Source organism: Agelaius phoeniceus, chromosome 35 (assembly GCF_051311805.1).
Source record: "Agelaius phoeniceus isolate bAgePho1 chromosome 35, bAgePho1.hap1, whole genome shotgun sequence".
NCBI classification, from domain to species: Eukaryota; Metazoa; Chordata; class Aves; order Passeriformes; family Icteridae; genus Agelaius; species Agelaius phoeniceus.
The window spans coordinates 2,506,522-2,530,324 of record NC_135299.1 but is presented as its reverse complement, the minus strand read 5'-3'; the positions used below and the strand labels follow the sequence as shown (position 1 = coordinate 2,530,324).

At 66.6% G+C, this 23,803-nt stretch overlaps 2 protein-coding genes across 4 annotated transcripts; both read right to left on the bottom strand.

Annotated features, from left to right (window-relative positions):
• Nucleotides 1–1,784: 1,784 nt before the first annotated feature.
• TSPAN31 (tetraspanin 31) lies at nt 1,785–16,815 on the bottom strand. 3 transcript variants are annotated; one of them, XM_077192635.1, is made up of 9 exons: nt 16,668–16,815; nt 15,576–15,647; nt 11,407–11,548; nt 8,702–8,772; nt 7,558–7,725; nt 5,871–5,951; nt 3,527–3,676; nt 2,196–2,318; nt 1,785–2,088 (listed from the first exon to the last, which is right to left on the bottom strand). In XM_077192635.1, exons 1-9 carry the CDS (start codon nt 16,713–16,715, stop codon nt 2,014–2,016), a joined length of 930 nt encoding a protein of 309 aa, XP_077048750.1. In that variant the 5' UTR covers nt 16,716–16,815; the 3' UTR covers nt 1,785–2,013. The 3 variants fall into 3 exon arrangements, with proteins under 3 accessions (XP_077048750.1, XP_077048751.1, XP_054505118.2); XM_077192636.1 differs by lacking the exons at nt 15,576–15,647; nt 16,668–16,815 and adding an exon at nt 13,059–13,111; XM_054649143.2 differs by lacking the exons at nt 11,407–11,548; nt 15,576–15,647; nt 16,668–16,815 and having other exon boundaries at nt 8,702–9,192.
• Nucleotides 16,816–17,366: 551 nt separating this feature from the next.
• On the bottom strand, nt 17,367–21,619 carry LOC143696439 (uncharacterized). Its single transcript, XM_077192598.1, has 2 exons — nt 19,804–21,619; nt 17,367–19,746 (listed from the first exon to the last, which is right to left on the bottom strand). Exons 1-2 carry the CDS (start codon nt 21,379–21,381, stop codon nt 19,504–19,506), a joined length of 1,821 nt encoding a protein of 606 aa, XP_077048713.1. The 5' UTR covers nt 21,382–21,619; the 3' UTR covers nt 17,367–19,503.
• Between the last annotated feature and the right edge of the window lie 2,184 nt (nt 21,620–23,803).

Sequence of the window (23,803 nt, the reverse complement as noted above, 5' to 3'; positions counted from 1 at the left end):
GCTCGGGCACCTCGGGCATCCCAACATCGGCCGGTGAGAGCCGGGATTGCCCCGGGGCACCGGGGATGGGGTGCCAGGGATGGGGTGGGGGCGCCAGAGCAGTTTTGGGGTGCCAGGGCTGGGGGTCCTGGAACAGTTTTGAGATCCCAAAACAGGGATGAGGTGCCAGGGCAGGAATGGGGGTCCCAGGGCAGTTTTGGGGTCCCAAAGCACGGATGGGGTCCCAGGGCAGTTTTGGGGTGCCAGAGCACAGATGGGGTCACCAGGCGAGGGGACGCGGGTGGGGGCACCCAGAGGTTGGCACTGGGGACACTCTGGGGGACATGTGGGGGCACCAGTGGAGGGGACACGGATGGGTACACACGGGCTGGCACTGGGGACATTCCAGGGGACACCTGGGGGGGACAGGGACGCTCTGAGTGTGACCATCGGGGACACCAGGGGGGGACAGGATGGCACCTCCCCATGGCCCCCCCGAGCTCTGGGGAGGGGTCACAGAGGTGCCCCCCCATGTCCCTGGGTGTCCTGCCCTGTCCCTGTCCCCTGTCCCTGCCCCTGTCCCCTCTCCCCTGTCCTTGTCCCCTGTCCCCTCTCCCCTGTCCCTGTACCATCCCTGTCCCCTGCCCCTGTCTCTGTCCCCTGTCCCCATCCCTGTCCCTGTCCACGTTCCCTGTCCCCTGCCCCTGTCCCCATCCCATCCCTGTCCCTGTCTCTGTCCTTGTCCCCTCTCCCCTGTCCCTGTCCCCATCCCTGTCCCTGCCCCTGTGTGTGTCCCCCATCCACTGTCCCTGTCCCCTGTCTCTCTCCCTGTCCCCGCTCCCCTGTCCCTGTCCCCATCCCTGTCCCCCATCTCTGTCCCTGTCCCCATCCCTGTCCCTGTCCTTGTCCCTGTCCCCTGTCCCATCCCTCTCCCCTGTCCCTGTCCCCTCTCCCTGTTCCCTGTCCCCTCTCCCCTGTCCCCTGTCCCATCCCTGTCCCCTGTCCCCATCCCTGTCCCCTGTTCCCGATCCCTGTCCTTGTCCCTGTCCCCTCTCCCCTGTCCCCATCCCCGTCCCCCATCCCTGTCCCTGTCCCATCCCTGTCCCTGTCCCATCCCTGTCCCTGCTGACCCTCAGCCCACCCTGGGGCACCGGTACCTGCAGGGGGGGTGTGAAGGGTGCCCCCCCCCCCCAAAATACCCCCCCCGACCATCCCCCAGGACCCCCAGAGCCGTGTGCTGCAATTGTGGGGTGACACCCCCCAAAACCCCCAATGGTACTTGTGGGGGGGTCTGAGGAGTGTCGTCCGTCCCCCCCCAGACACCCTGAACCCCCCCAGGGACACCAGGACTGGATTTGGGGTGGGGTTATTTGGGGGGGGGGGGGGGGCATTTTTTGGGGTTCCCCATTTCCCTGTCAATGAAGGGGTTTGGGCAGTGCCCCCCCCCTCCCCATGTCCTGTGTCACTGGGGGGGGTCCCCCAGAATGAGCCTGAGCCCAGGTGGGTGGCGTGTGTTTATTGGGGGGGGGACACGGTGAGACCCCCCCGTGGTGACAGCAGGGGGGGGGAGGTGTCCCCCTGCCCCCCAAATTGGGTCTGGGGGGGGGGGGGTCACCAGTGTAAACCAGTCCAGACCAGTTTAGGGGTGCTGGGATGGGGGGGCCCTGCTGGATTTAGGGAGGTTGTGACCCCCCGGGGGTCGCTTTGGGGGGGTCCTGCCCCGTGTGCCCCTCCCCAGTTTGGGGGTGTCCCTGACCCCCCCAGCAGTGGTGGGGGGGGGGGTGGGAATGACCAGTACAAACCAGTTTGGAGAGCTCAGACTGAGATGGATTTGGGGGGGCTGGGGGGGTCACAGCCCCGCCGGGGGGGTCACCCCATGATTTGGGGGGGGTTGGTGTGGGGGTGTCCTTGTCCCCAGTGCTTCATGCAGCCGCTGTGTGGGGGGGGGGGGGGGCAGCTGGTCAGCACTGGGGGGTTCTGGACCCCCCCCCCAGGGTTGGGACCCCTCCCCAGAGGGGCTGTGCCCCCCCCCCGCTATAGGAAGGCTCCGGGGTTGGCGCGGGGGTCGCGCTGGTTCCGGAAGCGCAGGGCGAGCCAGACCCCCAAAACCTGCAACAAACGGGGGGTGGGGGGGGCTGCTGGACCCCCCCCCGGGGCCCTGAGACCCCCTGGGACCCCCTGGGACCCCCCCGGCCCCCCCCCGGCCCCCCCCGTACCTCGGTGAAGCTGAAGAAGAGCCCGACCCCCCCCAGGATCCTGAGCGCCTGCTCCGAGTGCTGCAGCAGTTGGGGGGCGCAGGGGGGGCACGGGGGCGCCCCCCCCGGGGGGAACCGGCACCTCTGGGGGCACACGGGAGCCTCAGGGGGATCCCCAAACTCTGCTTCCCCCCAAAACCCAACCCCACACCCCCCTTGCCCCAGGGTCCCCCTGCAGCCCCCCCAGGGATGTCCCCAAAGCGCCCTGAGCCCCCCAGGAGGAATCTCCAGACACCCCCAACTCCCCAGTGACCCCCAAACCCCCCCGACTGCCCCCCCAAACCCCCCCGACTCCCCAATCACCCCTGAGCCTCCCCAAAGCCCCCAAACCCCTCCCCTGAACCCCCCCGACTGCCCCCCCAAACCACAACTCCCCAGTCACCCCCAAACTCCCCCCAAACCCCCCCAGCTCCCAAATTATCCCCAAACCCCCCCAACCTCCCAGTCACCCCTGAACCCCCACAACTGGGCCCTAAACCCCCTGACTGCCCTGAACCCCCAAACCCCCCCCCAACTCCCCAGTGACCCCCAAACCCCCCCGACTGCACCCCAACTCCCCAATCCCCCCCAACCCCTGCCCCAAACTCCCCCAACCACCCCTGAACCCCCCCAACTGCCCCCCCAAACCCTCCCGACTCCCCCGTTACCCCCAAACCCCCCCAATGCCCCAACCACCTCTAAACCCCCCCAAATGCTCCCCAACTCCCCAATCACCCCCAAACCCCCCCAACTTCTCCCCTCAAACCTCCCCCAACTCCCCAGTGACCCCCAAGTACCCTCAAACCCCCCTGAATCCCCACTCACCCCCACATCCCCCCAACTCCCCAGTCACCCCTAAATCCCCCCAACTGCCCCCCAACCCCCCTGTCACCCCCAAACCCCCCAAACCTCCCTGAATCCCCACTCACCTCCACATCCCAGTCACCCCTAAACCTCCCCAACTGCCCCCCAAACCCTCCCAACTCCCCAGTCACCCCCAAACCCCCCAAACCCCCCTGAATCCCCACTCACCCCCACATCCCAGTGACCCCCAAAGCCCCCCAAAACCCCCAACCCCCCCCAACTCCCCTGAATCCCGTCACCCCCAAACCCCCCAACTACCCCCCAAACCCTCCCGACTCCCCAGTGACCCCCAACCCCCCCCAACTCCCCTGAATCCCCAATCACCCCCACATCTCAGTGACCCCTAAACCCCCCCAAAACCCCCAACCCCCCAAAACTCCCCAGTCACCCCTAAACCCCCCCAAACCCCTCTGACTCCCCAATCCCCCCCCAACCCCCCCCAGACTCACAGCGGGGCAGTTTGGGGGTTCCCAGGGGGGCTCCAGGGCCGGGGGGGGGGTCCCGGGGGGCGCCCCCAGCCCGCAGCAGCCCAGCCTGAGCTGCAGCTGCCCCCGCGCCCCCGCGCTCAGCAGGGGCCAGGCCGAGCGCAGCAGCCGCTCCTGGGGGGCAACGGGGGCACCCCCAAAACGGTCAGAGACCCCCACGTGATACAGAGCACCCCGAAAATCCCTCAGAGACCCCTACACTGATATAGGGCACCCCGAAAACGGTCAGAGACTCGCACATGATACAGAGCACCCCGAAAATGGTCACAGCTCCCCAGCGTCCCCACACTGCCATTGTGCACCCCCAAAACGGTCAGAGACCCCCACACTGATACAGAGCACCCCGAAAACGGTCAGAGACCCCCCCACTGATACAGGGCACCCCAAAACGGTCAGAGACCCCCACGTGATACAGGGCACCCCGAAAATGGTCAGAGACCCCTCCCCTGATACAGGGCACCCCGAAAACGGTCAGAGACCCCTACACTGATACAGGGCACCCCAAAAACGGTCAGAGACCCCCACATGATACAGGGCACCCCAAAAACGGTCAGAGACCCCCACATGATACAGGGCACCCCGAAAACGGTCAGAGACCCCCCCACTGCCATGGGGCACCCCGAAAACGGTCAGAGACCCCCACACTGATACAGGGCACCCCCAAAACGGTCAGAGACCCCCCCACTGATACAGGGCACCCCGAAAACGGTCAGAGACCCCCCCACTGCCATGGGGCACCCCGAAAACGGTCAGAGACTCGCACATGATACAGAGTACCCCCAAAACGGTCAGAGACACCCGAGACCCCCCCCACTGCCATGGGGCACCCCAAAAACGGTCAGAGACCCCCACACTGATATAGGGCACCCCGAAAATGGTCAGAGACCCCCCCACTGATACAGGGCACCCCCAAAACGGTCAGAGACCCCCACACTGATACAGGGCACCCCGAAAATGGTCAGAGACCCCCCCAATACCATGGGGCACCCCGAAAACGGTCAGAGACCCCCCCACTGATACAGGGCACCCCGAAAATGATCAGAGACCCCCCCACTGATACAGGGCGCCCCGAAAATGGTCAGAGACCCCCCCACTGATACAGGGCACCCCGAAAATGGTCAGAGACCCCCCCACTGATACAGGGCGCCCCCAAAACGGTCAGAGACCCCCCCCACTGATACAGGGCACCCCGAAATGGTCAGAGACCCCCACTGATACAGGGCACCCCCAAAACGGTCAGAGACCCCTCCCCACTGCCATGGGGCACCCCCAAAACGGTCAGAGACCCCTACACTGATACAGGGCACCCCAAAAATGGTCAGAGACCCCCAGGGCTCCCCCACCGTCACACGGACCCCCCAAACCCCTCAGTGCCCCCCAGGAGCTCCCCCCCTGCCCAGGGCCCCCCCAAATCCCTCTGTGCCTCTCCCAGTGTTGGGGGGAGGATCCCACCCCCCCAAGGGTTTTGGGGTGAGGGGCGGGGGGGGTCCTTGTGCACCCCAAGATCGGGGATGGGCTGTGGGGGGGGGTGGGGGTCCCAGAGGGATCTGGGGGGGTCCCAGGGTTTGGAGGGGGAGGGGGATGAGGTTCCCTGAGCCTCCCTGGGGGTTTTGGGGGGTCCCAGGGCATTTTGGGGGGGGGTCCCAGGGCATTTTTGGTGCTTTAGGGGTCCCAGGGGATTTTGGAGTTGGGGGAGGGGGGTGTCCTAGGGATTTTGGGGTTCCCAGGGGGATTCTGAGAGCCCTGGGGGGGTCCCAGGGGATTTGGAGGTCCTGGGGGGTTTGAGGGGGTCCCAGGGAGTCTTGGGGAGTTTCAGGGGATTTTGGGGGGCCTGGGGGGGTCCCAGGGGGTTTTGGGGGTCCCAGGAGGTTTTAGGGAGCCTGGGGGTGTCCCAAGGGGATTTTGAGGGTCCCAGGGGTTTTTGGGGGTTCCCAGGGGGTTCTGGTGGGTCCCAGGGCATTTTGGGGGGCCCAGGGTGGTCCCAGGGGTTTTTGGAGGATCCCAGGGGGTTTTGGGGATTTGGAGATCCCAGGGAGGTTTGGGGGGTGTCCCAAGGGGTTTTGGGGATCCCAGGGGAGTCCCAGGGGGTTTGGGGGATCCCAGGGGGTATTGGGGGGGGGTCCCTGGGGGTTTTGGGGATTTGGAGATCCCAGGGAGGTTTGGGGGGTGTCCCAAGGGGATTTGGAGGGTCCCAGGGGATTCTGGGGGATCCCAGGGGGTTTTGGGGATCCCAAGGGGTTTTGGGGATCCCAGGGGATTTTGGGGGGTCCGGGGGAGTTTTGGGGGTCCCGGGGGTCCCAGCACCCACCTGAGCCTCAGGGCCCAGGGCGAGGCAGGCGCAGGACACGCCCAGCTGGCACAGGAACACCAGGCCCAGGATCAGCACGTACTGGGGGGGTCAAGGGTCAAGGGGGGCACACACACACAGGGACCCCCCAAAATCCCCCCTGATCCCCCACAGCCAGACCCCCCGCAGGTTTGGGGGTCCCCAGGTGCAGTTGGAGCCCCCCTGAGGGGTCTGAAGGGGGCAGGAGGTGGGGGTGCCACAGGGGAGGGGGGTGGGGACATCGGGGGGTGTTTGGGGACACGGGGGGGGGGGGCAACCTGGGAGGGGCCAGGAACACCCAGGGGTGTTGGGGACAGTGCCAGGGGTGCCAGGGATGTCCAGGGGGTGTTGGGGACACTGCCAAGGACATCCAGGGGGTGTTGGGGACAGTGCCAGGGGGCCAGGGACATCCAGGGGTGTTGGGGACAGTGCCAGGGGGGCCAGGGACACCCAGGGGTGTTGGGGGCAGTGCCAGGGACATCCAGGGGTGTTGGGGACAGTGCCAGGGGGTGTTTAGGACATCCAGGGGGGCTTGGGGACACTGCCAGGGGGTGTTTAGGACATCCAGGGGTGTTGGGGACACTGCCAAGGACATCCAGGGGGTGTTGGGGACAGTGCCAGGGATACAAGGGCCAGCCAGGGGGTGTTTAGGACACCCGGGGGGCCTTGGGGACACTGCCAGGGACATCCAGGGGGTGTTGGGGACACTGCCAGGGGTGCCAGGGATGTCAAGAAGGACTTGGGGTCAGTGCTGGCGTGCCAGGGCCAGCCAGGGGAGCACTGGGGACACTGCCAGGGACTTCTAGATGGGTTTGGGGACAGTGCCAGGGGTGCCAGGGACATCCAGGGGGTGTTGGGGACACTGCCAGGGGTGCCAGGGACATCCAGAGGGACACTGGGGACAGAGCAGAGACATCCAGGGGGGGCTTGGGGACACTGCCAGGGGTGCCAGGTAAACCCAGGAGGGCACTGGGGACATCCAGGGGGGTGGTGAGGACACTGCCAGGGGTGCCAGGGACATCCAGAGGGGCTTGGGGACATTGCCAGGAATGCCAGGGCCAGCCAGGGGTGTTTGGGGACATTGCCAGGGACATCCAGAGGGGTTTGGGGACACTGCCAGGGACATCCAGAGGGGTTTGGGGACACTGCCAGATGTGCCAGGGACATCCAGGGATGCACTGGGGGCATCCAGTGGGTGCTGGGGACACTGGAGGGGTGCCAGGGACATTCAAGGGTGTTGGGGACATTGCTAGGGACATCCAGAGGGGCTTGGGGACACTGCCAGATGTGTCAGGGACATCCAGGGGGGCTTGGGGACACTGCCAGGGGTGCCAGAACACCCAGGGGGTGCTGGGGACTGAGGGGGACTTTGGGCCAAGGGGACAGAGCAGGGCAGGACGCGGTGCCCAGGCGGGCAGGGGGCTCATGGGGCTGGGGGTGCTGGGAGGGTCCTCAGGAGGGGCTGGGGGTGCCGGGGGGGATCCCCAGGAGGGGCTGGGGGTGCCAGGAGGGTCCTCAGGAGGGGCTGGGGGTGCCAGGAGGGTCCTCAGGAGGAGCTGGAGGTGCCAGGAGGGTCCTCAGGAGGGGCTGGGGGTGCCAGGAGGGTCCCCAGGAGGGGCTGGGGGTGCCAGGAGGGTCCCCCGGAGGTTCCCCCCCCCCAAAAGGATACGAAGAAGAGCAGGACCTGGTGGTGCCGCAGGGCCCCGAGCAGCCCCAGCGCCGCGATCAGCAGGAGGAAGACTCCGACGGCGAAGGCTCCTCCGAGCAGGGGGGGGCTGGAGCCCCCGGCCAGGCCCCGCGCCCAGCCCGCCACGGCCACTAGCAGAACCCCCACCAGCTGGGGCACCGGGAGGGGGCACGGGTCAGGGGGCACCGGGGAGGGGGCGCATGGGTCAGGGGGCACCGGGGAGGGGGCACCGGGGAGGGGGCACCGGGGAGGGGGGCACGGGTCAGGGGGCACCGGGGAGGGGGCACCGGGGAGGGGGCGCATGGGTCAGGGGGCACGGGGGGGGGGGCACGGGTCAGGAGGCATCGGCACCCCCAGAACCCCCCGAAACCGGGACTGTGCCCCCCCCCAACCCGGACTGAGCCCCCAAACCGGAACCGAGCCCGCAAACCGGGATTGTGACCCCAAACCGGGACTGAGCCCCCAAACCGGGATTGTGACCCCAAACCGGGACTGAGCCCCCAAACCGGGACTGTGACCCCGAACCGGGACTGTGACCCCCCCAAACCAGGATTGTGACCCTGAACCGGGACTGTGCTCCCCCCGAACCGCGACTGAGCCCTCAAACCGGGACTGAGCCCCCCCCGAACCGGGACTGAGCCCCCAAACCGGGACTGAGCCCCCCAGCCCTATTCAGCCACCCCTACAGGGGCAGCCCCAGAGCCGCCCCCAGACCGAGGGTCCCAGGAGCCCCCCCCAGCTTTAGGGACCCCCAACTTCCCCCCAGCACCCCAGAACCCCAAACTGGGAGGGGGTCCCCCCCCTCCTGCAGACCTCCCCAGGGCAGAGGGGTCCCCAATCCCCCCAACAAGACCTGAGGGGTCCCCAATCCCCTCAGAGCCCCCCCAGAGGGGTCCCCAGTCCTCTCAGAGCACCCCAGACCCGAGGGATCCCCAATCCCCCCACAGAGCTGAGGGGTCCCCATTCCCCCCACAGAGCAGAGGGGTCCCCAATCCCCTCACGCCCCCCCAGACCTGAGGGGATCCCCAATCCCTTCACGGCCCCTCAGGGCAGAGGGGTCCCCAAACCCCTCACGGCTCCCCCAGACCCGAGGGGTCCCCATTCCCCTCACGGCCCCCCAGCTCACCACATAAACCACGTTGAGGGCGCAGAGCGCGTTGCGCGAACAGGCGAAGCCTCCGCAGACCATGGCGGGCTCTGGGGGTTCCCGGGAGTCCCGGGGGGTGCCGGGGGTCACGGGGGGCTCCGGGGTCCCGGAGGTTCCCGGGGGTCCCGGGGAGTTCCGGGCTCCCCGCGCCGCGGCCCCTTTAAACCGCGGCCCCGCGCCCGGCGCGCCCGCCCGCACTGCGCCTGCGCAGGGCGCCCGGCCCGCCCACCGCGCCCAGTGTCTCCATAGCCCCGCCCTTAGGCCCCGCCCACTACTATCGTTTAGGCCACGCCCTCGAACACCGTATATGGGTATGACCACGCCCACAGAACAACGCGCGTTCTCCGTACTGCGCATGCGCACGGCGCGGCCGGGGTGGGGCGGGGCCCCCGGGAGGGGGCGTGGCAATCGCAAATCGCCCCGCCCCCAGAATCTCGCCCCTCCCCCGAATCCCCCCGAACCCCCTTGGCCGCACGAATCCCGGCCCCACCCAACCCCAGAGCCCCCCAGAAGCCCCCCCCCCCCCCATTGAACCCCAGGGACCCCCAGAGCCCCCCTTGAACCCCCAGGAACCCCCAGAGCCTCCCAGCACCCCCCACGGCACCCCAGGATCTCCCCAGAGCCCCCCAGGAACCCACCATGGCCCCCCAGGATCCCTCCATGACCGTCCAGGACACCCCCAGATCCCCCCAGGAACCTCCTATGGCCTCCAGGACCCCCCCACGGCCCCCAATGGCACCCAGGAACCCCCTGGAGCCCCTCAGGATCCCCAAGAGCCCCCCTGGAATCCCCCATAGTGCCTAGCATCCCCCAGAACCCCCCAGGAACCCCCCCCCCCACAGCTCACAATGGCCTCCCAGGACCCCCATAGCCCCCTGGGAACCCTTCATGGCATCCCAGGAACCCCCATGGACCGCCCAGAGCCCCCCAGGACCCCTCAGAACCCCCATGACACCCCAGAACCCCCCAGGACCCCCCCCCATATGCCCCTGGAGGGATCCTGGGGGGCTCTGGGGGGATCCTGGGGGGCTCGGGGGAGTAAAGGGGCTGGGGGGCCAAGGGAGGGGGTCCTGGGACGCTCTGGGGGATCCTGGGGAGCTCCTGCCCCCCCCCCGTGTGCCCCAAACCCCCCCGTGCCCCCCCGAGGCCGCGCCCTCCTGGAAGTCCTTGAGGGGCCACATTTGGTCCCTTATTAACGCCCCAATGATTAATTAATTAATCATTAATCAGCTCGGGGGGGGGCGGGGGGGGCGCTTTGGGGGTCCCCACACCCCGGGAGGGCCCAAATTTTGGGGGGGTCGAGTCCCCAAACCTCCCCTCGGGGTCACCAACGGGGGGAACCGGGGTGCAGCCGGCCCGGGGGGGGTCGGGGTGGCCCCCCCGGGGTCTGGCGAGGTCACGTCGCGACCTTGGCGCGTTATCGCGACAGCGATAGGAGCGATAGGGGCGGCTAAAAGCGACAGCGGGCCCGGGGCTGGCAGCGATGGCTCCGTGGCTCGCTGTGGCTGCTGCTGGTGACCGGGACCGGGGGGGTCCCCCTTGAGCCCGGGCGGTTCCGGAGCCACCCCGGGCGGTTCCGGAGCCCCCCGGGAGATACCGGAGCCCCCCCGGGAGGTACCGGAGCCCCCCGGGCGGTACCGGAGCCCCGGGCGGTGTCGGACGCGGAGCTCCGGGAGCTCTCGGAGCAGCTGCTCGCCGCGGACTCGAACCGGGCCGGGCCGGGGCAGCTGGAGCTGAACCTGCAGGGCTCGGGCAGGTGGGGACAGGGGGGGGACAGGGCTGGAGGGTGGGGGGCACTCGGCGCCCTCCGTGTTCCCCCTCATCCCCCTCACCCCCTGATCCCACCTGTCCCCACCCCTGCTTGATCCCACCCCAATCCCATCCCAATCCCAACCCCAACTCCAATCCAACCCCAATTCCATCCCGACCCTAATCTCGATCTCAATCCAATCCCAATCCCATCCCAATCCCTCCCCAATCCCAATCCCATCCAACTCCAACTGCAATCCAATCCCACCCCAATCCTACCCCAGTCCCACTCCCAATCCCATCCCCATCTTCATCCCAATCCCATCCCAATTTCATCCAAATCTCCCCAATGCTGATCCCCATCCAATCCCAATCCCACCCCAATCTCACCCCAATCCCCATCCCAAACCCAATCCTGATCCCCATTCCAACCCCAACTCCAATCCAATCCCACCCCAACCCCACCCTAATCCCATCCCAGTCCCAATACCTCCCAATCCTAATCTCATCTCACCCCACCCCAATTCCATCCCAATCTCATCCCAACCCTCCTGCCAATCCCAATCCAATCCCAACCCCAATTCTATCCCATCCCAACCCCAGTCCTGAACCCAATCCCAATGGCAATCCCATCCCAACGTTAATCCCAATCCCACCCCAACCCCAATCCCACCCCAAACCGAATCCCATCCCAATGCTAATCCCAATCACCCCAACCCCAACCCCAATCCCACCCCAATCCAATTCCAATCCCACCCCAATCCCAACCCCAATCCCACCCCAATCCAATTCCAATCCCACCCCAATCCAATTCCAATCCCACTCCAATCCCAACCCCAATCCCACCCCAATCCAATTCCAAACCCATCCCAATCCCACCCCCAATCCCACTCCAATCCCACCCCAATCCCATCCCATCGCTAATCCCGTTTTACCCCGCTCTCTGTCCCCTTTCCCAGGCTGTTTGCGCGGGTGTCCCCGTCCCTCCTGGCTGTCCCCACGGTCTCGGCGCTCCTGGCCCTGCTGGACAATTACGAGCAGCGCCCGGGCCGGGCGGAGGCGGAGCCGCCGGAGGAGCTGCAGGAGCAGCAGCGGTTCCTGGAGGCCGCGCTGGCCACGCCGGTGCTGGCGCTGCTCGAGCGCTTCGTGCTCCACAAAGGTGGGGACGCGATGTCCCTGCGGTGTCCCCTCGGTCCCTGCGGTGTCCCCTCAGTCCCTGCAGTGTCCCCTCTGTCCCCACTGCATCCCCACGGTGTCCCTGCAGTGTCCCCCTGTCCCCACGATGTCCCCATGGTGTTCCCCCTATCCCCACGGTGACCCCGTGGTGTCCCCACGGTGTCCCCTGTTGTTCCCCCTATCCCCATGGTGACCCCTTGTCCTCCTGGTGTCCCCACGATGTCCCCCCTGTCTCCACAGTGTCCCCATGGTGTCCCTACAGTGCGCCCATGGCATCCCCATGGTGTTCCCCCTGTCCCCATGGTGTCCCTCCAGTGTCCCTCCTGTCCCCACAATGTCCCCATGGTGTCCCTGTGGTGTCCCCATGATGTCCCCATGTGTTCCCCCTGTCCCCATTGTGTCCCTCCAGTGTTTCCCCTGTCCCTACAGTGTCCCCATGCTGTCCCCACGGTGTTTCCCCTGTCCCCACAGTGTCCCCATGGTCTCCCCCTATCCCCACAGTGACCCCCCTGTCCCCGTGGTGTCCCCATGCTGTTCCCCCTATCCCCACAGTGTCCCCATGGTGTCCCCATGATGTCCCCACGGTGTCACCACAGTGTTCCCCCTATCCCCATGGTGTCCCCATGTGTTCCCCCTGTCCCCATGATGTCCCTACAGTGCTGCCCCTGTCCCCACGGTATCCCATGGTGTTCCCCCTGTCCCTGCAGTGTCCCCATGCTGTCCTCATGATGTCCCCCCTGTCCCCACCATGCCCCCACGATGTCCCCACAGTGACCCTCCTGTCCCACACTGTCCCCAGGGCTGTACCCCATATCCCTGTGGTGTCCCCACACTGTCCCTATGATGTCCCCACGCTGTCCCCAGGGCTGTACCCCATGTCTCCGTACTGTCCCCAAGGCTGTACCCCCTGTCCCCATGCTGTCCCCACGCTGTCCCCAGGGCTGTACCCCATGTCCCCATGCTGTCCCCACACTGTCTCCATGCTGTCCCCATGGCTGTACCCCCTGTCCCCACGCTGTTCCCATGCTGTCCCTGTGCTGTCCCCAGGGCTGTACCCCATGTCCCTATGCTGTCCCCGTGCTGTCCCCAGGGCTGTACCCCCTGTCCCCACGCTGTTCCCATGCTGTCCCTATGCTGTCCCCAGGGCTGTACCCCATGTCCCCATGCTGTCCCCGTGCTGTCCCCAGGGCTGTACCCCATATCCCTGTGGTGTCCCCACGCTGTCCCCATGCTGTCCCTGTGCTGTCCCCAGGGCTGTACCCCATGTCCCCATGCTGTCCCCGTGCTGTCCCCAGGGCTGTACCCCATATCCCTGTGGTGTCCCCACACTGTTCCCATGCTGTCCCTATGCTGTCCCCAGGGCTGTACCCCATGTCCCCATGCTGTCCCTGTGCTGTCCCCAGGGCTGTACCCCTCGGCCGAGGCGTTCCGGGCCGATCTCCACTCCATGTGGTTCGGGCTCTACTCACGCTCTGGAGGGAAAGTGCTGGACTCGTGCGGCTTCGAGCACGTGTTCGTGGGTGAGGGGACACTGGGGACACTGGGGGACATGTGGGGACATGGGGGGACACTGGGGAGGGGGGGATACTGTGGGGATGGGAGGGAGCGGGGACAGGGATTGAACAGGGGGACACCAAGGGGATGGGGGGGACACCAAGGGGTGGAGCTGGGGAGGTTTGGGGGGGTCCCTGGGGGGCAGCTGTGGTCACCTGCTGTCTGTGTCACCCGTGTCCCCAGGGGAGGTGAAGAAGGACGCGGTGTCCGGGTGCCACAACTGGGTGCAGCTGCAGGCGCTGGAGAGCGCGGGGAGGCTGCAGTACCTGGGCTGCACCTGGGATGGGCCTGTGAGTGGGGACAGGGGGACATGGGGGGACATGGAGGGACATGGGGACAGCTGCAGTACCTGGGCTGCTCCTGGGATGGGCCTGTGAGTGGGGACAGGGGGACATGGGGGGACATGGGGACATGGAGGGACATGGGGATACGGGGATATGGGGACATGGGGGGACATGGGGACAGCTGCAGTACCTGGGCTGCACCTGGGACGGGCCTGTGAGTGGGGACATGGGGACATGGGAGGACATGGAGGGACATGGGGACATGGAGGGACATGGAGGGACATGGGGATACGGGAATATGGGGACATGGGGACAGCTGGAGTACCTGGGCTGCACCTGGGACGGGCCTGGGAGTGGGGACATGGGGGGGACAGGGGGGACATGGGGACATGGAGGGACATGGGGATATGGGAATATGGGGACATGGGGACAGCTGGAGTACCTGGGCTGCACCTGGGATGGGCCTGGGAGTGGGGACATGGGGACAGGGAGGGACAAAGGGACAGAGGGGACATGGGAGAGGCTGCAGTACCTGGGCTGCACCTGGGACAGGCCCATGAGTGGGGACATGGGGACATGGGGGGACGTGGGGGACACGGGGGACATGGGGACATGGAGGGACATGGAGGGACATGAGGACATGGGGATACGGGAATATGGGGACATGGGTGGACATGGGGACAGCTGGAGTACCTGGGCTGCACCTGGGATGGGCCTGTGAGTGGGGACAGGGGGACATGGGGGGACATGGAGGGACATGGGGACAGCTGCAGTACCTGGGCTGCACCTGGGACGGGCCCGTGAGTGGGGACAGGGGGACATGGAGGGACATGGGGACACGGGGATATGGGGACATGGGGGGACATGGGGACAGCTGGAGTACCTGGACTGGACCTGGGATGGGGCGGTGAGTGGGACAGGGGATGGGGTGGGACATGGGGACATGAGGGACATGGGGGGCACAGGAACAGGGGGGGACACGGGGACACGAGGACACAAGGACATGGGTCATGGGGACATGGGGGACACAGGGACATGGACTGGAGTACCTGGGCTACACCTGGGACAGGCCCCTGAGTGGGGACATGGGGACATGGGGGACATGGGGGACATGGGGGCGACTGCAGTACCTGGGCTGCACCTGGGATGGGCCTGTGGGTGGGGACAAGGGACACAGGGAGGGATCCTCTGAGCAGGACGTGGGGACACAGAGGGGGCACCCTGGCCTTCCCTCCTGCCCCCATCCCCTGCAGTGTCCCCAGCCAAGCTCTCTGTCCCCAGGGATGTCCCCAGGGTCCCTGTGCCCCCACGATGCCCCGAGGTCCCACTCCCCCCATTTCCCTGGAACCTCGCGGTCCCCTGGGTCCCACTGGTTGTCCCCACTGATTGTCCCCTGCAGCGTCCCTGGTGTCCCTGTCCCCTGAGGCCACACCTGTGGTCTCCCCATGGCTGTACCCACGTGTCCCTGCCCCCCATGGCCTGGGCACCCCCCTGGCACCCCGGTGCCCTTCCCTGTGCCCACCATGGCCTGGGCACCCCCCTGCCCACCCCAGTGCCCCTCCCTGTGCCCCCCGTGAGCCCCCCCTGGCTGTGCTGTCACTGTGGCTCTGCTGGGATGGGCACCCACGGCGCCGTGTCTGTGTGTCTGTGTGTGTGTCTGTCTGTCTGTCCCCGCCGTGTCCCCCTGTCTGTGTATCTGTCTGTGTGTCTGTCTGTGTGTCTGTCTGTGTGTCTGTCTGTCCCCGCCATGTGTCCCCCTGTCTGTGTGTCTGTCTGTCTGTCCCCTCTGTGTCCCCCTGTCTGTGTATCTGTCTGTGTGTGTCTGTGTGTGTGTCTGTCTGTCCCCGCCGTGTCCCCCTGTCTGTGTGTCTGTCTTTGTATCTGTGTGTCTGTCTGTCCCTGCCATGTCCCCCTGTCTGTGTATCTGTCTTTGTATCTGTGTGTCTGTCTGTCCCTGCCATGTCCCCCTGTCTGTGTGTCTGTCTGTCCCCGCCGTGTCCCCCTGTCTGTGTATCTGTCTGTCTGTCTGTCCCCGGCAGTGGGCGGCCTTCCCGGACGTGCTGTCGCTGCGGTTCCGCTGGGACGGGCACCTCAAAGCGCGGGGGTCGCTCCTGGTGGGCTCCAGCCCCGAGTTCGACCTGGCTCTGTTCACCCTCTGCTTCCTGGCACGGCCCGACCGCCAGTGAGTGCGGGCACCCGGGCAGGGGCTGGCACCGAGGGCAGGGGCTGGCACTGCCCCAGGGGGCTGGCACCGAGGGGAGGGGCTGGCACCGAGGGGAGGGGGCTGGAACTGAGGGGAGGGGGCTGGCACCGAGGGGAGGGGCTGGAACTGAGGGGAGGGGGCTGGCACCGTGGGCAGGGGCTGGCACTGCCCCAGGGGGCTGGCACCGAGGGAAGGGGGCTGGCACCGAGGGGAAGGGGCTGGCACCGTGGGCTGGGGGCTGGCACCGTGGGCAGGGGGCTGGCACCGTGGGCAGGGGGCTGGCACCGAGGGGAGGGGGCTGGAACTGAGGGGAGGGGGCTGGCACCGAGGGCAGGGGCTGGCACCGAGGGCAGGGGCTGGCACTGCCCCAGGGGGCTGGCACCGAGGGGAAGGGGCTGGCACCGAGGGGAGGGGCTGGAACTGAGGGGAGGGGGCTGGCACTGTGGGAGGGGCTGGCACTGCCCCAGGGGGCTGGCACCGAGGGGAAGGGGCTGGAACCGTGGGCTGGGGGCTGGCATTGTGGGCAGGGGGCTGGAACCGAGGGGAGGGGCTGGCACTGCCCCAGCGAGCTGGCACCAAGGGGAAGGGGCTGGCACTGTGGGCAGGGGCTGGCACCGTGGGCCGGGGGCTGGCACTGCCCCAGGGGCTGGCACCGAGGGGAGGGGCTGGCACTGCTCCAGGGGGCTGGGACTGTGGGGAGGGGGCTGGCACCGAGGGCAGGGGCTGGCACCGAGGGCAGGGGGCTGGCAGCGAGGGCAGGGGGCTGGCACTGTGGGCAGAGGGCTGGCACAGAGGGGAGGGGGCTGGCACAGAGGGGAGGGGGCTGGCACCGAGGGCAGGGGGCTGGCACTGTGGGCAGGGGGCTGGCACTGAGGCCAGGGGCTGGCACCGCCCCAGGGGATTGGCACCGCCCCAGGGGGCTGGCACTGAGGGCAGGGGGCTGGCACTGCCCGGGTCCCAGCCCCGGGCTCACCCTCACCTGTCCTTGCAGGTGCCACATCAGCCTGGGGGGCGAGGCTGCCACCATCCAGACCTACAGCTGGGACAAGCAGCGCCTGGTGGCCTCAGCGTACCCCCTGACCCCACAGTGAACCCCACAGAACCCCCTGACCCCACAGTGAACCCCACAGGACCCCCTGACCCCACAGTGAACCCCACGGGACCCCCCTGACCCCACAGTGAACCCCACAGAACCCCCTGACACCACAGTGAACCCCACAGAACCCCCTGACCCCACAGTGAACCCCACAGGACCCCCCCTGACCCCTCTGACCCCCCTGACCCCTCAATGAACCCCCCCTGACCCCTCTGACCCCCAATAAACCCCCCTGACCCCCATTCCCGCCTCTGCCTTGGAGGGTGCAGGGGATGGGGACACCGGGTGCTGGGACCCCCAAAGAGAGCTGGGACCCCCGCAGGGGATGTTGGGGGCCCATGGGGGTGCTGAGACCCCACAGTGACCACTGGGACCCCACAGGGACTGCTGGGACCCCACAATGACCACTGGGACCCCCACAATGACCACTGAGATCCCCACAGTGACCACTGGGATCCCCCACAATGACCACTGGGACCCCCACAATGACCACTGGGACCCCACAGTAACTGCTGTCACCCCATAGAGATTGCTGTCACCACCCAGTGACCCCTGGGACCCCACAGTGACCCCTGGGCCCCCACAGTGACCCCTGTCACCCTCCACAGGTGGTGGCACTGCCCCGGGCACTGGGAGCCCCTCCCAGGTGCTGGGACCCCCTGTGGGCACTGGGGGGGATGGGCAGGAGCCCAAGGCTGGGGGGGGACACGGGGACACCCCCAAGGGCCCTGGGTGTGCCTGGGGTGACACGGGGACACCTGGGGGACATCGGGGGGTGGGGGTGGGCTGTGTGTGCATGGGATGGCACACGTGTCCTTAGCGTGTCTGTGTGTCACTGCACATGTCCTTAGCATGTCTGTGTGTCACTGCACGTGTCCTTAGCGTGTCCATGTGTCACTGCACATGTCGTTGGCATGTCTGTGTGTCACTGCATGTGTCTGTGTGTCACTGCATGTGTCCGTGTGTCACCATACATGTCCCCAATGTGCTGTGTGTCACTGCACATGTCCCTGGCACGTCCCTGTCACTCCACACATCATTGGCGTGTCCGTGTGTCACTGCACATGTCCCCAGTGTGTCCGTGTGTCCCCAGCATGTACTGCTGTGTCCGTGTCACTGCACACGTGTCCATAGTGTGTCTGTGTGCCCATACATGTCTCCAGTGTGTCACTGCTGTGTCCGTGTCACCACACACGTGTCCCCAGTGTGCCCATGTGTCACTCGACGTGTCCCCAGCCTGTCCATATACCCATGCATGTCCCCAGCGTGTCACCACTGTGTCCAGGCCAGCACACGCATGTCCATAGCATGTCTGTGTGCCCATACATGTTCCCAGTTTGTCACTGCTGTGTCCCTCTTACCGCACATGTGTCCCCAGTGTGCCCGTGTGTCACTGCACACGTCCCCAGCCTGTCCATATAGCCATGCATGTCCCCAGCGTGTCACTGCTGTGTCCCTGTCACCGTACCCATGTCCCAGCATGCCCATGTGTCACTGCACGTGTCCCCAGTGCGCCCGTGTGTCCCCAGTGTGTCATGGCTGTATCCGTGTCACCACACACATGTATGTCCCAGCATGCCCATGTGTCACTGCACGTGTCCCCAGTGTGCCCGTGTGTCCCCAGTGTGTCATGGCTGTATCCGTGTCACCACACACATGTATGTCCCAGCATGCCCGTGTGTCCCCAGCATTTCACTGCTGTGTCCCTGTCACTGCTGTGTCCGTGTCACTGCACCCATGTCCCAGCATGCTCATGTGTCACTGCACATGTCCCCAGCATGCCCATGTGTCCCCAGCATGTCACGGCTGTATCCGTGTCACCCCACACATGTATGTCCCCACATGCCCGTGTGTCCCCAGCGTGTGCACACAGCTCCCCGTGGGTGTCCCCCTGCGCCCCCAGGGTGTCCCTGCACAGCCGTGGTGTCCTCAGGGTGTCCCCGGTCTCCCACCCGTGTGTGTGTGTGTGTCCCCACGTGTCCCCTGTGCTGTGTCCCCAGCATGACCGTGTGTCCCTGTCTGCTGTGTCTGTGTCACCGTACCCATGTCCCAGCATGCCCATGTGTCACTGCACGTGTCCCCAGTGCGCCCGTGTGTCCCCAGCGTGTGCACACAGCCCCCCGTGGGTGTCCCCCTGCAGTCCCAGGGTGTCCCCACACACGCTGTGGTGTCCTCGTGGTGTCCTCGGGGTGTCCCCGATCTCCCACCCGTGTGTGTGTGTGTGTCCCCGCGTGTCGCTGCCGTGCCCGTGGCGTGGCGTCGGGCGTGCCGGGCCGTGCCCGTGTCCCGGCGTGTCCCGGCGTGTCCCGGCATGTCCCGGCTGTCCCGGCTGTCCCGGTGCACCGGGGCCGGGCCGTGCCAGCCCCGCGCGGGCCGTGCCCGTGACGTGTCCCCGCGGGTGGCGCCGCGGCCCCGGCAGGAAGCGAGCACGGAGCGCAAACCGGGGCCGAGCGGGGGCCCGGGGGTGCCATGGGGGCCCCCCGAGAGCGGCGCGAGGTTCTGGCCGCCATCCGGGCCGAGGTGGCCCGGCACGAGGGGGCCAAGGGCCACCTGAACCGGCTGGTGCGGCTCGTGGAGAGCGTGCCCGAGCCCCAGCTGCGAGCCAGCCTGAGCAGCGCCCTCAGGGCCCTCCGAGGTACCGGGGGGACACCGGGGCTGGGGACACCGGGGGGACACCAGGGGGACACCGGGGGGCGCAGGCAGGGGGACAGCAGCGCCCTCAGGGCCCTCTGAGGTACCGGGGACACCGGGGCTGGGGACATGGGGGGACATGGAGGGACACTGGGGGAACACCGAGGGGACATGGGGGGCGCAGGCGGGGGGACAGGAGGATGGAGAGTGGATGGACAGATGGATGGACAGATGGATGGAGAGAGGATGGACAGATGGATGGGCAGATGGATGGAGAAAGGATGGAGAAAGGATGGAGAGTGGATGGAGTGGATGGACAGATGGATGGACAGTGGATGGAGAGTGGATGGACAGGAGGATGGAGAGTTGATGGAGGGTGGATGGACAGATGGATGGACAGTGGATGGAGAGTGGATGGACAGGCAGATGGAGAGAGGATGGACAGATGGATGGACGGATGGAGAGTGGATGGAGTGGATGGAGAGAGGATGGACAGGTGGATGGACAGGAGGATGGAGAGTGGATGGAGAGTGGATGGAGGATGGATGGAGGATGGATGGACAGGAGGATGGAGAGTGGATGGAGAGTGGATGGAGGATGGATGGACAGGAGGATGGAGAGTGGATGGAGGGTGGATGGACAGGAGGATGGAGAGTGGATGGAGGGTGGATGGAGGATGGATGGACAGGAGGATGGACAGGAGGATGGAGAGTGGGTGGAGGATGGATGGACAGGAGGATGGAGAGTGGATGGAGTGGATGGACACGCCGTGGGTGGAGGAGTGGGTGGGTGGAGAGATGAGGCGTGGGCAGATGGGTGGAGGAGCAAGGGGAGGGATGGAGGGATGGACAGACAGACAGGGAGATGGCTGGAGGCACGGATGGACAGATGGACAGCAGGGCAGGTGGAAGGGATGGATGGATGGATGGATGGATGGATGGATGGATGGATGGATGGATGGATGGATGGATGGATGATGGATGATGGATGGATGGATGGATGGATGGATGGATGGATGGATGGATGGATGGATGGATGGATGATGGATGATGGATGGATGGATGGATGATGGATGGATGGATGGATGGATGGATGGATGATGGATGGATGGATGGATGGATGATGGATGGATGGATGGATGGATGGATGATGGATGGATGATGGATGGATGGATGGATGGATGGATGGATGATGGATGGATGGATGGATGGATGATGGATGGATGGATGGATGATGGATGGATGGATGGATGGATGATGGATGGATGGATGGATGATGGATGGATGGATGGATGGACGGACACAGGACAGGTGGATGGATGGATGGACAGGTGGTGGCTCAAGGCATTGACAGATAGGAGGGTGTAGCAGGGGACGGACACATGGACAGACAGATGGATGGATGGACAGAGGAGAGAGGGGTGGAGGGGCATCCTATGGATGGATGGAGGGACGGATGGATGGACAGACAGACAGAGAGTTGGCTGGAGGCATGGATGGACAGACAGACAGAAGGGCAGGTGGAAGGGATGGATGGACAATGAATGAGTGGACTGGTGGATGGACAAACAGGTGGATGCAGATACACAGGTGGAAGGATGGACAGATGGACAGGTGGATGCAGGGATGGATGGATGGATGGACGGACACATGGATGGATGGATGGATGATGGATGGATGGATGGACACATGGATGGATGGATGGATGGATGGATGGATGGATGGAGGGTTGGAGGGTTGGATGGATGATGGTTGGATGGATGGATGGATGGATGGATGGAGGGTTGGATGGATGATGGTTGGATGATGGACGGAAGGGTGGATGGACAGATGGACGGACGGACAGATGGACACATGGACAGATGTGACCCTGGTGTCCCCCCCAGCCCCACACTGTGCTGGTCTCTGGTCCTGTCCCAGCTCAGGGGGTCCCTGCCCCCCTTCCAGCAGAGCCCCCCCCATTCCATGCTCCGGTGCCCCCCAGTGCCATGGGGGGGGGTTGGCAGTGCCAGCCCCCATGGGGACCCAGCTGGGGGGCGGGGGGGGGGGTGCAGGCCCGGCTGGGGGTTGGGGCCCCCCCATTTCCGTGCTGGGGCGGTTTCCGGGCCCTGCGCTGTGGGAACGGGGCCATGGGGCCACTTCCTCCTGTCTGCGTCTGCCGGGGGGGCAGGGGGGAACTGGGGGGACTGGGGGGGCCATGGGGGGATTGGGGGGACTCGGGGGTATTGGGGGGGCTCTGGAGGGACTGGGGGAGCTCTGGGGTGATTGGGGGGGCCCTTGGGGGACTGGGGGGGCCATGGGGGGATTGGGGGGGCTCTGGAGGGATTGAGGGGGCTCTGGGGAAATTGGGGAGCTCTGGGGGTATTGGGGGGCTCTGGGGGGACTGGGGGGGCCCTGGGGGGATTGGGGGGGCTCTGGGGGTATTGGGGGGGCTCTGGAGGGACTGGGGGGCCCTGGGAGGTATTGAGGGGGCTCTGGGGGGACTGGGGGGGCCCTGGGGGGATTGAGGAGGCTCTGGGGGAATTGGGGGGCCCTGCTGGAAGGGTCGGAGGGGCTGCTGGAGAGGGGGGGAGCTGCTGTGTGGGCGGGGCTCTGATGCTGGGGGGGCCTCGGGGGCGGGCACTTGTTGCTGGGGGGGGTCCCCGGCTGGGGGGGCTGCGGGGGTTTGGGGTCTCCTCCCCCCGATCGCCCCGCCCCCGCGCGGGGGTGTCCGGTGACGTCACTCGGGGCGGGGCTCCGTTGCCGCCCCCTGCCCGTTCCGAGCCCCCACATCCCTGTGCTCCCCCCCCCCACTCTGACAGCTCCCGCGCGGTTGCCATGGCAACGGGAAGCCGGGGGATGCCGCGTTGCCAAGCGCCCGCTGTGGTACCCACAGAGCGCCGGGGGGGGCACAGAGCTCCCCCCGAGCCCCCTCCCACCCCCGGGGGGGCTCAGGGCTCTGCCCCGCCCCCGTTTAACCCCCCCCCAGCCCCACCATGGGGGTGCAGCGGCTTTGGGGACCCCAAAGGGACGGGGTCAGGGATGGGGACACGGACAGGGATGGGGACAAAGATAGGGATAGGGATGGGGACACGGATGGGGACAGGGAGGGTAGAGGAACAGGGATGGGACAGGGATGGGGACATGGACAGGGATGGGGACAGGGACAGGGATGGGGACAGGGACAGGGATGGGGACAAAGATAGGGATAGAGATGGGGACACGGATGGGGACAGGGAGGGTACAGGAACAGGGATGGGGACAGGGATTGGGGACAGTGATGGGGGTGGGGACAAGGATGGGATAAGGACAGGAATGGGGACATGGACAGGGATGGGGACATGGACAGGGATGGGGACAGGGACAGGGACGGGGACAGGGACAGGGATGGGGACAGGGACAGGGACAGGGATGAGGACATGGACAGGGATGGGGACAGGGACAGGGACAGGGACAGGGATGGGGGTGGGGACAAGGATGGGGACAGGGACAGGGATGGGAACAGGGATGGGGACATAGACAGGGACAGGGACAGGGATGGGGACAGGGACAGGGATAAGGACAGGGATGGGGACATAGACAGGGACAGGGACAGGGACAGGGACAGGGATGGGGACAGGGCTGTTCTGGTGCTGGGGTCGGACCCGCCGTGACCCTGTGTCGTCGTCCCCCCCCGCACAGCGTGGGACATCTGAGCGATGGGGAGGGGTGGCCCTTGCTTGGGGACGCCATGGGGCACTGGAGGGGACAGCGCTGTCCCCACGGGGCGCTGAGGGCAGATCCCCCAGCCCCACGGTCACAGCCCTGGGGTGGCAGCATGGGCACCTCTGGGGGTGCCCCCCCTGCCCGGAGCGGTGCCAGGTCCCGGGGACCCCGCGCGTGGGGGGCACACGGAGCCCAGCAGGGCCGGGACCCCCGCCCGACCTCCGGGGGGCACAGGGGGCCGAGGGGTCCCGCTGAGCCCCCAGCCCCGTGTGCCCCCCGGGCTGTGACACGCAGAGCCGGGGGGGTCACGCTGGCTTGGGGGACCCCAATGGCCGCGACCCCCGGCCCGGCTCCGCGAGGGGGACACGGGAGTGACGAGAGTGACACTGGGGGGGGTCCACGGCTGCTCCCGGCGCCATCCCCGCCGTTGCCGTGGTAACGGGATGCGCAGGGATGCTGCGCCGCTGCTAAAAAATGCCAGAAAAGGGGTGGATGAGCCTTCCCCGGGCCCCGCAAGACCCCCCAAAAACCCCAAAGCCGCCCGCACGCCCCCCCAGCCCGCGGGACCCCTCCCGTGCCAGCGTTGGTGCCCCGGGAAGGGGAAGGAGGGGATTTAGGAGCGCGGGGGAGAGCGGGATGGACGGAGGGATGGATGGATGGATGGATGGATGGATGGATGGATGGATGGATGGATGGATGGATGGA

What these genes read in the sequence shown, in the direction of transcription:
- TSPAN31 (XM_054649143.2), bottom strand. Translation starts at nt 9,079, where the DNA reads ATGCGCAGTACGGAGAACGCGCGTTGTTCTGTGGGCGTGGTCATACCC. An exon ending in CCCTCAACGTGGTTTATGTG is followed by an intron (nt 7,726 to 8,701) that starts GTGAGCTGGGGG and finishes CCGGTGCCCCAG; the next exon opens with CTGGTGGGGGTTCTGCTAGT. An exon ending in CCCTGGGCCCTGAGGCTCAG is followed by an intron (nt 3,677 to 5,870) that starts GTGGGTGCTGGG and finishes GTTGCCCCCCAG; the next exon opens with GAGCGGCTGCTGCGCTCGGC.
- LOC143696439 (XM_077192598.1), bottom strand. Translation starts at nt 21,381, where the DNA reads ATGGAATGGGGGGGGCTCTGCTGGAAGGGGGGCAGGGACCCCCTGAGC. An exon ending in TCCATCCACTGTCCATCCAT is followed by an intron (nt 19,747 to 19,803) that starts CTGTCCATCCAC and finishes CTCTCCATCCAC; the next exon opens with TGTCCATCCATCTGTCCATC.